This window comes from Pelecanus crispus, chromosome 3 (assembly GCF_030463565.1).
Source record: "Pelecanus crispus isolate bPelCri1 chromosome 3, bPelCri1.pri, whole genome shotgun sequence".
In the NCBI taxonomy this organism is placed as follows: Eukaryota; Metazoa; Chordata; class Aves; order Pelecaniformes; family Pelecanidae; genus Pelecanus; species Pelecanus crispus.
This window is the reverse complement of record NC_134645.1, coordinates 52,701,762-52,716,128: the sequence shown is the minus strand read 5'-3', so window position 1 is coordinate 52,716,128 and position 14,367 is coordinate 52,701,762. Positions and strand designations below refer to the sequence as shown.

At 42.2% G+C, this 14,367-nt stretch overlaps 1 protein-coding gene across 2 annotated transcripts in view; it reads right to left on the bottom strand.

The window, feature by feature from the left end:
• The window catches only part of RPS6KA2 (ribosomal protein S6 kinase A2), a 320,987-nt gene that overhangs the window by 89,145 nt on the left and 217,475 nt on the right, over positions 1–14,367 (bottom strand). For both annotated transcript variants that reach the window (XM_075706741.1, XM_075706742.1), the window contains one exon: positions 13,264–13,345. In XM_075706741.1, the coding sequence (XP_075562856.1) occupies positions 13,264–13,345 (82 nt within the window). The remainder of the gene's footprint in view (positions 1–13,263; positions 13,346–14,367) is intronic.

The window sequence follows — 14,367 nt, the reverse complement described above, 5'->3', positions numbered from 1 at the left end:
AACATAAATAGGAGGAGGTAAGTGAAACAGAAAAAGAGGAAATTTAGGCTGTGTTGGGCAAACGGTAACTGGATGAACCCCTACAGAGCAGAATGAAGGGCTAGGATTGGAGCCTCATCACTTGACACATTTTAAAACTAAACTGAATAGAAAAAGTTAAATAATGATTTAGTAAGAAACCAGCCTGCTCTGACTACTGTGCTGCAGTGAGTCCACCGCAATAAAGCACACTTTTTAAAAAAAACTAGGTTTCACCTATGCACAAATGTTTGGGAGACCAACTGAAACAGAACAGTCATTTGTACCAGGATTAATGCCTGTAACATTATGTTAGAATATTCCAGCGTGAATTCCAAGTGAAAAAAAATCAAACTAAAAGTTTGTGTTGGGAAGGGACTCGAAAACCCTGTGAAGAATAAGCATGAGCAGTTTAGCTTCCACACAGTGCTTTTAATTCTGAGATCTCAAATAGCCTAAGACCCTTGGATCACTATGGCTGTTACCCTGTAGGTGATAGCTGGAGGTCAGAGGGGCAGTGCAGCTCCTCCGGGGCCACCCAGCACAGTGGCCACCAGCCCTGTGGCAGCCCTTCCAGTGACTGCTCAGCAAATCATACTCCTCCCACGCAGAGTGCAAACCTCCAGCCTTCCTCAAAGCTTTGCTTTGGAAGTTGCTTGCTTTGTTCTGCTTGTGAAAAAGTGCTCTCAAACCCTCTCATGTGATAAACTTTCTATAGCTAAGTAAAAAACAAGTGAGTCATAACAGCATGCAGGATTTCTGTATATTTTTAAGGGAGGTGCATGTAAGGGGTCCTCTGACACTGGTGTGTCACGCAGTGACAGCGCTTACAGCCCATGAGTGCCTCCTTTTGCTCCATCAGTCCCACCTATAAGCCACCCCTCAAATCCCTTCCATCCCTGCCCCAGCGGCAGGGCTGAACAGCCTTGCTCCTGCCATTTCCCATTTCTTCCAAGGGAAGCCACCGTGCACCCGCTCTGCCAGCGCTGGAGCTGAGCAGCCCTCTTCCCTCGCAGCCCCCTCTAGGGTCCAAAGCACAGAGGGGCGGGAAGAGGGGGGATGCTCTGGAGAAGCTGGCAGTCAGCTATTGCCTCTTTCCTGAAGTTGCAGAGAAGACTAGCTCTGGCCCTGTCTTGCTCCCGCTGCAAAGCTCAGTCTTCCCCTCAAAATGACACCTGGAGCAAGTGCTGCCTGCAGTTCACAACCCTCTCTCTTCCTGGTCCTCTGCTTCTCCACTTGCAGTTTTGCCTTTCCTATTGCCTTTCCCTCAGCTCCACACACCAGATCCCATTTCCAAGCCCACCACTACCCCCGATGCTTGGCTCGGGGGGTGGTAGCTTCCCGCTGCCCCAGAGAGCTGCCCTCAGGAATCTGGAAGGCACTAGCTCACCTGGGGACAGCTGAGGAGCTTCTGGAAAATGGGTTAGTCCAGATTTCAGTAGGTTGGCAAGTCAGCTAAATAAAGGGTGTACATTTAGTGTGATGGTCTAGGAAGAGCCTCTTGGATTTCTTGGTACCAAGGTCAAAGTGTGCTGTTTAAGAAACTGTCTTCTGCATAAAAGTCCACCCCTGGGGGGCTCGCTGGAGCTGCAGAGCAAAGCTGCTAGCTATTTTCCTAACAAAGCAAGAGAGAGGGGGCACCAACTAGAGGCCCATCCTTTCGCCTTTATGGGGAAGTATACTAGGAGACACAGGTAGGTGGTAAAGGTGACCCAAATGTGGGGAACACCATGTAAAAACAAAAATACGAAATAGTCTTTCTAAATGTACATTTGGAAATTTTTATTTCTTATGATTACATGCAAGGGTCAAGTTAGTACCTGCATCTATTTACATCCTACCTAGAAATACGATATTGATATTTTACATTGTATAGCTTATTGTATCCATGATGAAACCAAAAAGTAATTGATCAGCATTGACAAAAGCTACATAGCAGTACAATCCCATAAACCTGAAAATCCTTCTGAACATGAAAGGCAGCTCTGACTTAACAGTGATGATGATGACAATTGCGCACTAAATGGCAACTATGTCGTAGCACAAACGAAGTCTGAAAGATGACCAGAGATACAGTACAATTATCTGAGCAATTCAGGCTTTGCCCAAATTTACAAAAATAATCTACCGCTGCTGAGAAAATGTCAGTTAAATTACTGCACCATGGAAACCTCTCGAGTGTGTCAATTACAGTCGCATTCAGATAGAAAATGCTGTGGACAAAATAGAAAGGAGACGCTGTTGTTGACGCTGATTGCTGGTCTCTTTGAAAATCATCAAAACCTCCAACTTGGAGCAAATGCCACAGCCATGAGGAAGCCGTAACTGACATGTGTAACCCACATGAAGAGTATAAAAACACAGAGAATAATTTTGTTTCCGTTGAAACAAATCCCAGATGGTAGTCTCCCACACTGTGCCATCTAACTTTTATGGAGAGCCATCTGAGTACTAGCACACCTCCAGCAGCCGTTGTGAACAGAACGCCTGGCCAGCTGTTTGGTGAAGGTTTACAAGCGATCCAACTGCAATGCTGTGAGGCAAACCGTCGCCAGTGCAACTGCCCCCCGACCCTCTGCTGTCACCCTGACTTAAAATGGCATCAAGTGGCAGTGTTGACCTCTCTGTTAATCTGTCCTCGTGCTTGAAAGGAAATAAAGTTTTTCTGTTGCATTATGGGAACCAGTAAAAGCAGTGGGATGCAACTCTCAGGGGATGCTTACGAATTCGGTTTCCAACCAACTATAAACGCACTACAGTTGCAGGCAGCTGAAATTGGTTAAATGGCAATTATGTTGGATGTTCCAACTGGTGCAACTTATTCAGTGAACAGAGCAAACAAATGCTTTTCATATAGATAATGGATTTGTACCACAGCCAAAGACTTGCAGAGTCCATCAGGGAGGTTAAAAATCCCAGTGATATTTAGCTATTGTGTTTCCAGTTTAGCTTTCCACTACAGCTACAAATTTTTGAGAAAGTATAATTGATTCATAGCTCTGACTATTTCAAATAGTCAATGCATTATACAGAAGAAACATTTCCTAACAATTTCTTGTTTTGGATTCTTTAGCCATTAAATTCCATAATGCAGCAGATTGCACTTAAGTGGGAAAGAGCATTAACACCATCTCCATTAATATCTGACTATTACTTTTCATAAGGACATTGAGCACTGTGAAGAGGAGCCTGGCATAATTAGGTTAATGTTACAGATATGGAGGTTGAGAAGATGAGCAGCAATAATAGTAGCTGGTTTATGTTCGTGCAGCGGGCTGGCGGCAGAGATGTGAGCAGAGCCAAAGTCTTGTAACTCCTAAACTGAGGTGCCAGCTCCTATACCAAACACAGCCTGCCATGAAAGAACAGACTGCATGATATAAATTCAAAGGAGATGAAGACGAAAAGCATTTGAGCTTGTATTTGCCAAAAGAGTAATTTTTCTCTTCCTGTAATTCATGCAGCCTCCGGTACCAACAGCAAGCTCTTGGACGTTGGGCAGGATTAAAAGGCTCCCAGTGGTTCATTCACGTGCTGTGCAGCTGACTTAATGGGTTGCCAGCAATAGCTTCTCTTTTTCAGCAGCGGGTTTCTTAAAATTAGAAGCATTACAAGAAACAGAAAGCCTAAAAAGCTCCTTAAAGACAGTGCACGATAAACAAGACACAAAAGAAATCCAAGCCCCAAGACCAAGCCAAAAGAAAACCAGAAAAGCAGAGTTTTGTGTGAAGATTCCCATTTGGCCTATGGGACACCAGCCAGAAAGGCAAAAGGAGAAGGGCAGCAGGCAAGATAAAACAGTGACCAGTGTTACGTTAACACTGGTAAAGCCAGACTGGCCTGGGTACATCCTGCCCAAGGATGTTTTGCTTAATTCTGAAGCTAGACACATGAGAGAAGGGGTTTGGAGGTTGACAGCTGTGGGCAGCCATGGGAATCTGAAAACACCCTCCAGAAATGCTGCTGTCTCAAGCAGCAATGCAAAGAAGAGCCATATTACAAATCCTTCTACCCAAGGGCTGGCTTTTCCTAGGAAATTTCTCTGAATGGGACTCCCCAAAGGAACAAACATTCAATATCTCAACAATACGACCACTCTGCCACCTTTGCAGCAGGACACTTTTATCTGTTCAATTAAAAACCACTGAATTTTCAACAATCTGGTTGGTAGAGCAGGGACATTGCTGCTACTGTAGTAACAAAACATTCACAAGGGACCTGAGGTCTGGAGCATACAGCCAGAGTGGATCACACTTTGTTTAACAGTCACCTCCGACTTACCTAGCACTAGCAAAACTAAATCTTCTTCTAACCCAAACATCTAGAAGAAATGAACCCTGAGGAAGGAAAGGAAGATGAAAGATTCTCAGCCTACAGAAGATGGAGGCTAAACATGATAACAGTCTTCAAGATGTGGAAGAAAACTGCAGAGAGGAAACTGTTTTCAGTGGAGAGGATGTGAACTAATGGCCTCAGCTCTGGCAAGGCAGATACGAGACAGATGTTGGGAAGCACTTTGTAACAGTAGCGATAAAGACAGTCTAAGAATGAGTTAGGCAAACATCTGTCAGGAATGACAAAAGCATAGCTGTGCCACCCTAGGTCAGAGGTGGGCTGCGAGACTTCTTCAGGTGCCTTCCAGCTGATGCTTTAGTAGCAGTCCAAGGCAGGGGGTGCCCTCCGAGAGTCCCACACCGGTAGGTTTACCTGGCTCAGACCTGGACAGGGACATGAGTTAAGCTCCCAGAACAGATCCACTGAGCCCCTGTGGTTGTCCTGGGCATCGGCCAGCCCTCGCTCCCAGGTACTCGGCCCAGGCAGAGCACTGCACACAGCCAGCGGTGCCTGTCTCAATCTGGACTCATTCATTCAGCTGGAGCTTTACATCAATCTTCATAGACCTGTCCCAGTTAAACTAAGCTGTGCTTTTGTCTCCTCTCTCTGTGCTTCCCAGCTGTTGCTGGTGAGGGCTGACAAAGACTATTACAATTCCCAGTCCTCTCCTGGTAAAAGTGGGTTTTCTACAGATAAAATGAAATTGCACCTCATTTGTCAAACCGGATAAACATTTCACTTGTGGCTTTAGGACAATCGTCTGCATAGTCTCTCAATTCCTGAAACTACACCAAAAGCAGCTAACAGCAATCTGCTACGTGACAATAAAAAATATCAAAAGTGGTCTTTTCCTTAAAGCGACAACCAATTTGGGAATAACTGCAAATAGCTGTCATTAGATATACAGTGCAATGAATACGACAAAAAGAATAATCCAGGAGAAAACAAGCAGTAGTGAAAGCACTTGATCAAGCCTACTATGGGGAGTTTGAAGAATGAGTTTGGGTCTGAAAGCCTTTTACTGATGGCCCCTACAGGAGCTTCAGTTTCAAGTGTCTCCATTGCTACTTATTCACTGTGTCAAGCACAGCAGGATCAATTGAAACTTTGAAGAGGTAGATAGCAAATTGACTGAAAATTACAAGGGGATTTGGAAAATAGCTTTTTACTATCAAAAATGAAATGGGTATTATGGACTACTCATTCCTGAAAAAACCAGCCACCATCTCTTGACTGGCTGGAATAGCTGGGGGACACATTCAAATGCAACCTGCAAGAGCTGCTGCTTTTTTAGAAACTTTGAAGAATTCATTCTTTGGCTATTTCATTGACAGAAGAGTGTGACTCAACAAACATTTAGAACAAACTTGTATAATGCGATCACAAGTGAAGAACATAGCCTTTCTGCCACTGAGATCAGCAGACTCTTCAGTGCTCTCTTCCTCCAACTTCAGATTTGAATCTCCTTTGTGCTCTCTAGGGAACCACCACTGAATAACGCAACACTTTCAGTTGCTGCTAATGGGGCCCATGGAACTGCTCAAGGATTAGAAGATAAGGGTGTGGGCGTGTTAACTTAGCAAAAAGATGGAAAAAATTAAGACAGCTGTGTGCTATACCTAGTGAAAAATACGAACACGGGTGCACTCAATGTCTTCATAGCAACATCTGAAACTTTGGCTTAAACCTATGACTACACTAGCAAGCAGTGTGGTGCAGCCAGCAATCTATGGAAAGTAACAGTGGGTGCTGGGACCTGAGGTCCCCCTGCACTGTATGTATTCTGAGGGATTGATGTCACCCTTTGATCCCATGGCCTGAATGCCCACGAGAGGCTGGAGGGCACTGGGTGTGCTCCTGGTTTAGTGTCATCAGGAGGGAATCCAGCTTCTGTGCTCTGAAACTGCTGTGCCCGGCAAACCAAGGCACAGTGAATGGGGAGGACTCAAAGAATTGCTTCAAAAGCCCGGTCTGCACCACAGCACCAATGCTGTTGGATGCTAGGACTCCCATCACAGTTTCTGCTACACCACTGAACCTTCTCATGGAGAAAGCTGGGGTTCGTTTGTGAGTCCTGTCGTGTGCTCTCTTTGGGGAGAATAAAACAAAGCTATTTCAGGCAGCAACATACTACTGAAGCTGTGTTCCAAATGAACATACAACAATGCAGTCAGCTGTATTTTGATATTACTGTAATAGCAGAGTGGTACTGGAACAAATGTGTGGACAGGAAAGGACTGGGTGATATTGCTGCATTTACCTACAGCGTGTATGACAAGTGCAGAAGTGTATGCTCCTGTGCCAATCAGTCTGGCTGAATGACAGGGAGAAAGATAGGGAGATTGATTATAATTTTGACCAGTGCCAGTGTTTAGGCAAAGACTTAATAATTCTGTCCTCCTTAGGAAAACAAGAAGAACTTTCTATTTAGCAACCCAAGCAACACTTATAACAAGGTGACCCTATACAGAACTCAACAGTCAAAATTTCTGTGAAAAGAAGGCTGAATTTTCTTTGACACTTAGGAAAAGCTCCATGAGGAACAACAGGTTTTTGTGTAAAGACAGACTAGCCCAAATGCTCCCTTGCTACAAAGCAGAGAACATTTTTAATATCCAGCGTTTGTTTCTTAAATGTCTTAATGGTGGGAATTTTTGCCTGATAACAGGACCTTCATGATGCACTTGGCATTGTGAAGAGCCTATAATTTAATCAGGATTTCATACAAGGAGAAGTCCCACATGGCTTGAATAGAAACAGACAATAAAATATTTAAGTGATGCGTGCTCAGTTTACAGGCAAAAGTTTTCCCTTCTCATCCAAACCTGAATTCAAACAGTGTACAGAATCACTAAAGAATATTAAGTGTCTAACCCAGAAGCTACAATCTTGATGAGCACAAGTCAATGCTCTTTGGCAAATGTTATGAAAATAAACTTCCAGCAATGCTTTTTGTCATTTTTGACCTGTCCAGTCTGATGTATATTCAGGCTGGGATGCTCTATAATATTTGCTGACACACAATGAGCTAGTTTCCTAGCCACAGTTCTTTTTCCTTATAATGTATGAACAAACTATTCTCCACAGTCCTTTAGAAACAACCTAAGTAATCTCTCTCAAATGTACTGTACCCTTTCCTCCTTTGGAAAGCAAGCCCTAGATAAGCTGACTTTTTAGGGAAGGAAGAAAGAGGCGGTCTGATGCAAGAAGCCTTGCAAAGGCACAGTAAAGCCACAGCCTAAGGTGACCTCTAAGCACTCAGAGTTGAACATCTTCCAGGTTTCATTTTCAAAACCCCCATGGGACAAAAGAAAGTTCTGCTTCCTTGGATGACAGCCACTAATTCCAGCTTGCTCCTAAATTGTGACGGGCAAGGTTGGCATGTTCTGCAGCTCAGCACAAAGCTGGAGATCTTCTGCTTGACTCCTGGACCACAAAGCTTACATATGAATAGGCAAGGTCCGGATGGTGACCCAAGAGCATTGCAGTGTGACTGAGCACATATGGACTAGGCTGATCTTCACATTTCAGAGCCACTTGTGAAATATACAGAGGAATCAAAAGTCATTGTGTTTGTGCACACAGAAGTTGCTTCCTTCCCAGATTTTCCTCTCCCCATTGAAAACTTAGTATATGGCTATTTGTGGAGAGGGGTGAGTCTATGTTTCAAGCTGGATCTTTAAGGGCACTTCCAGGTCCAGTGATGGGTTTTTTTGAGCCCTGACATTTGGACAGTTACAATTCTCAGAGTAAAAAAGCCATATGAAGGCAGCAGTTCCCGAGGATGCAGAGCACGTACCCTTTCCTCTGAACAGCAGGGCAAGGGGACTTCTGCTGCGGGGTCTGGACTCAGAGGAAACTGGATGTGTGGTCAGGACTTCTCTAGTGAATTGTTTAGAAAAGGGTAATAACAGACCCAGGAGGATATTAAAAAGATTGAAGAACACTTTAAGAAAAGATAACAAACCAAAACCTAAGGGGTGATCCTGGGTGAATAACAGGGCCTCTCACCAAACACGGGGGCCAAAAGGAATAGGACAAGACACCTTGAAAACCTGGGCACAAAAGAGCTAAGTTTATCTGAGGTGAAGGCTCTAAGTCCTGCCTTATACGGTTAAACTGTCCTTAGATTTTTGTTTTGCTGGATTTTTGTTCCCTTCAGACTGAAGGGAAACCACTGGAGTTCAACGTCTTAGATCTAAGTACCGCAGTCATTGCAGGGAAACTGAGTCGCATACAGGGGAAAACTGAAGAAGCCGCTTTAGTTGGTGTTCAAACTGGGAAGCCACTATTACAACTTTATCAATGGTTTAGATGGAAATCATGGTCTAGCTGGTGATATCCGAGTTAGTTGTTCAGTTTATAATTAATTATAATGAACATCATCAATCTAACATCCCCAAGAACACCACAAGCTCTCCGTGAGTCAGTAAAGCTGTTCTCATGGCTTACTGCATCTATAACCATCGCACGCACTCAGCACAACTGTAAACACATAAGCCTACTGGCTTAGACTGAGGGGATCATAAACTGCAAAGCACTTCAGAGCTTTTGACAAAACAGATTATAATTTCTAAACCCCATAAACAGAAACAGATAGACTCTCTACATTCTCAGGGTGAAATAGCTTCCAGTGCCAAAATTTACACAGCCCATTACCAACAAGATGGGCAGATGCAAACTACTTCCTTGTGACCCATCACATAACCTTCGCTAGATCATCACTGTAACATTTACAAAGCTCATAAGCATTATATCAGTGAATTATGGCTTCATGCTACTTTCTCTAAGATTGCATGTGTCCTGGAGGGATGGGTCTTTGATTTTCAGGCTCCAGAAGTAGCCCTTACATTCCAGCACGGCAACCTGTTGGGGATTTATGGGCACTTCAGAGGTGTTTAATGAGGCTTATGCTGTAAACAATCTAAACAGCTCTTGTTCATGGAATCCCAAAGCTCATTCAGTAAAGCCAATGGGGCCTAAGACACCCTGAGAGAAATACTGAGTGAATAAAAATAATCAACCTGCCCTTCCCCTCTGTCCCCGCTTTGCTGGGGAATACAAGGCACACATATACACAGAATAAACAGTCCCTGTTTTCTTTGTTTCCTCAGTCTCATGGTGCATTCAGGCCAGGCAGTCAAGAGTCACTGATATACATCTGTAAGTTTTTAAACATAGAGATGAACTTTATTCTCTTTCATTTTTTTATCTAAAAATCTGATTTTCAAGAAAAAACAGTAGAGCGAAAAGAAGACATGAAAGCAATATTTTAAGATGGTATTTAATAGTATTATCTAATGAGATCCTGAAAGGCAAAAGTCCCACTCTTGGAAGGTATTTAAATGCCTAAATGTGTTTGAGCACCTGGACCCCAACAAAAGGGTTTATATTTGCAAAGGTAGGTGTTAGAGTATTGTAATTTAATAAACAGTGTTTCAAAGTCAGATGAGTTAGAGTTATACATACATGCAGCCTTGAATCTGACATATTTGCCATCTGGCACCTAACAGACATAATATTCTCAAACATTTGGGACAAGGTTTTCCTAAAATTAATAATTAGAATTAAATGCTTAGCTAGTTTATTCAGGAAGTTCTCTGCTTTAAAAACCAGATACCCACCCACAAGCTCCTGCAAAAGGAAATGAGGCATGAAGGAAAGAAACTTGTGTGTGATGCTCTCATTTACAACTGAGAGGAGCAGTGGCTTTCTCAGTTTCAGGGATCTGTGCTGTTACAGATGCTTATACAGACGCTTATTCAGATATACTCTACATTTAATATAAGCCTTCATGAGGTAAAGATTAATTTCATTTTCACACATGTTTGTGTGTAAAGCATGTGCCTCTGCAAACTTTTACAATCTAAACCGGAATATTTTGGAGGGTAATTCTTCCTTCACAGCAGGAGCAGTTCTGCTGTTTAGCAGATCTTTTTCAAGGTTAAATCTACAAATGTAATTGATCTACAAAGCCTCTTTTGTATCAAACAACTTTTTTTGAGCTGTAAATGCTTGAAGAGTGCTGCTGCTTATTGCTGTACCCTTCTTATACTGCCCTTTGCTGCTGGTGAAGTTGGGATCATGCTAACAAGGGACAACTACCCCGGAAAGAGGCAGGAGGCAGCAGATTCACTGGAGGAAGCACCGTTTTTTACTTCTGCTTCTTCCTAAACGTTACCAGCCATCCATGGCAGAGTCAGTCTCCTGGGATAGGAAACCCTTTGGCAGGACCCACTATGGTTGTTCTTCAGAGCAAGATACAAAGCTAGTTTTAACCCATCACTCCTGAAGACATTTAACTTCCTCACATTTTTATTTAGCTGGGTTTTAATTCTTCAGACTAATCCAGAAAAGAAAAAAACAGTTTTGCTACTCCCTCCTCTTTTCTTTTCTTTCTCATTTCCCCATTTTCTGTGTCTTGCAAATTTGTTTTGCTAAAGAAAATAATGGCTGTGATATTTAGGATGGTGTAGCCATGTCAATGGCACTGGCACAAAGAGCTTTGACTTTCCTGCTCCATGCTGTACTGTGCAGTACAGGTTAGGAAGCAAAATCATTCAGAAATTTGTCTCATAACATGTGTTTTGTCAGTAAATACTGAATGCAGTGCTAACAAGTACTTACGGCTTTGCTCCCATTACTTGACATGGTAATAAATACTTCACATTGGAATGACTTCCAGCCTATTTGAGTGTAGGTAGGCAGCAACAATTCAGCACTCTCACTTAAAAGATGAAATTAAGCTGTCAGAAATATTATCTCTGTGCCAAAAGTTACATGGAAGCTCACTGACAACAATCATCATTGTTGCTCTTCTCACTTGCCCTGTGCCAATGGGATTTTGCCTTCATTTTTGTACTTTGAGTTAAATAGCTGTCAAGTTTAACTTATTTGTAGAAACTAGTGTGGACAAATTAGTTCCTACCGATGTGCTAGTCATCTTCAGATTAATGGGAAATCCAGAGGTACCAGTCAGAAGCGTTAAGTAGTCTGAATGGGAGAGAAAACGCAATCCAGCAAAATCACAAAGCATCCTCAACTTCTGGATCTTGTGACCCATGCTTGAGAAAACAATAAATAGCCTGCTGCAATGGCCAGGGGAGGTGAGAAGCAGTGGTTCTGTGGTATAATGAATGGAGGAATTGTAAACACAGAGATGCCTGTCCTTGATGGAACAGAAATTTGGTGGAATACTTTGGGTAGTTTAAAATCACCACCTAAATTTTGATATTTCCTAAAATACTGCCATAATACAGATTTTTTTTCTCCCAGTACAATCTAACATTACAGATTTAGCTATCAAATATTAAGTAACAAACGTGTTTGGGGATGCAGAAGAAACCCTCCCCCTCTCCAAAGCTCTTTCTGCTCAACACACCTCAGAGTTATCCAGAAAATGAGGGAATACCTAATTTTCACCTTGGGTGAAAAGTTCTGGGTTGTCAAAAAGAAACAGAAATAAGTCTCTGGTACGTGTTGACATCAGAGGCATCACACAGTCCTTCCTCAGATGCTGTGCCTGGCAGGAGAAGGCTTTCCCCAGTGGGGAAGGCTCTGAGAGTTGAGTTCAGCTCAGTTCAGGCACTTCAGGGTCCTGCTCTTGGCCGAGAAGTCAGAGAATCACTCTATTATATGTATTGTGTACACAGGCCTGACCTTTCACTTTTTATGTATTACACCCAGTACTATTTAAGTGGCTATTTACATCGTGCTGTCCTGCCAGAACAAACTTTCCCATCTAGATTCCAAACAAAAAGCTCAGCACGTCAGCATTGCTTCAAACTAACGTTTCTTTGAAAAGGCTTTCTTAGGGGAATGGGCTGTGTAAATATCTGGTTTGCCACTTCCCCATTTTGACTAGTACTCAGAAGAGGTGCTGTGTCTGCCTAACTGCTCTAACTCTACCTTGCAATTACTGATAGCTTCATTCTTCTTTTGGTTCCCCAAACTGAGGCATGCTAAAGCAATTTGGATTTTTAAGTCATCAGAACTATCTCAAAATTATCTCTCTTCACATTAGGACAGAAATTTAGGCAGTATACTGCATTGTGTAAACCCACATTGTCCAAGAAAGAGCCAAAGCTGCTCTGGGCAAAATGAATGCTGTCCACCTTATCTGCAAAAAGGGTCAAGGCTTTTGAGGGGAAAAAACAGAGCGCAGTGCTAGGTCAGGGAAACAAGAAGACAACTGGATCTTCCTAACTCTGTGGAGGAACAAACAGTAAGGACTTCAGCTGAGACTGAACTTACTCTGTTTGCTTTTCACTCCTGTGCTTTACTAGAAATTTCTTTTTGGTCTGAGTGAGGCTGTAGCAGCCAATGGCCCCAGAAGAGGATGACCAGCTTCAAACTTATGTCATTTGGCCCCGGCCTTCTGGAGACCATGTGCCAACTGGTCCTGAGCTAGGAAACAGCATGATCGCAACAACCTTAGAATGACTCGTCACACTTGAAAACATGCCCCCATGAATTTTCAGGCATATAGTGAGAAGCATCAGCTGGAAGGCCTTTCCGCCCAGTAGGAGTCATATTTTACTTCAGCAATATCCGTATCAAAAAATACTTATTCCAGTTTATTTCAGCAACAAACAGATACTGCCACTGCGATACAAAGTAATATATGCCCAATAGAGGTCCTATAAATAACATGAGGAAAGTGAAGAAAGCATTTAGCTAGAAAACTTTGAAGCCCCATTTTCTTGCTCCCACAGTGTATATAGGGTAACATTTTTTTGTGTACCCTTTTTTAGAACATTCACTACAGTGAGGCAGAATTTTGGAGGGTGGCAGAAACATATTTGTTTACTCTCATATACCATAAGACAGCAGCAATGCAAAAAACGACAAGCCAAGTAAATGACAAACTAGCATGGAAATAGAGACTGAAGCCACTGTCCCAATCCTTACCTTTAAGAGTTGCCTTCTTAAGTACCTTCATGGCATAAAGCTGACCCGCATCAGATCCTTTGATCTTCCTCACTAGAAATACCTGTAAAAAGCAGACGTCTTGTGTAGATGAGTACTGAACTTCCAGTTACAAGCCTTGCTGCATTTGACAGAGGAATAGATTCAGGAATTCTAACAAAAAGTATTAGCTGAAAGTACTTTGTATCTATTTCACCTGCAATTGGTTGAGCTAGCTCTGGAAAGCTTCATTTTTAAGCCTTTACTCCCTCACAAAGAAAATACGTTTAATGTTATTGATTAACTTACACATTCAATTAAAGATGGGTAATTAGTCATAATCAGTGTGTGCACAACTCTTCATATTCTGACCTGCTTTACACGGAAAAAAGTTATGCTGCATTTGTGCTTAGGAATGTGCAGTGCCTTAAAATTATTGCCATCAATTAAATTAAGGAGAAAAACCAATTTGGTTTAATTTATGCTGTAAGTCATGAATGGTGACTAGCCTAATATGCAACTGAAGCAAAAAGTTCATACAGCTGAAAATCTGGTTGTGCATACTTAACAAAAAGTAGGACTATTTTAATTAACAAATAGGTTGTTATTATAATAAAGACAGTTTTCCCTGTTACAGTTACCTATGTTACATCTTCTGACAGTGTAAATTTGTCAATGAAAGAAAATAAAATTGTAGCTAAATTTCTGATATTTTTTGTTTTACTCCATGCAACTATTTCTTACCTGCCCCTGAGTGCATCTCACTGGAGGGGGAGTGAACAAAGGAATCAGTAGTTTAGTTTGGTCTTTATAAGACTTTCAATGTTTTAATAATTGAAAATAAAGAAAGCTTTTAGCTGATTCCTAGGACTCACTCTGTCTGCTGAGGTCAGAAATACCAGGCAACAGTGTCTCTCTTTTATTTCAGCACTTTCGTTACTGGACAGAAGCAGGAAGTAAAGCCAAATACAAAAAGAAATAGAAGGCCATGTACATAGTTATAACAATATAAATTATCAAACGCTAGCTGAAATTATGTAACTAATGAACATCTAGTTGGATTACAAATATCTGTGGCAATTATTTTATTCTTTGCCTGTTCAGGAA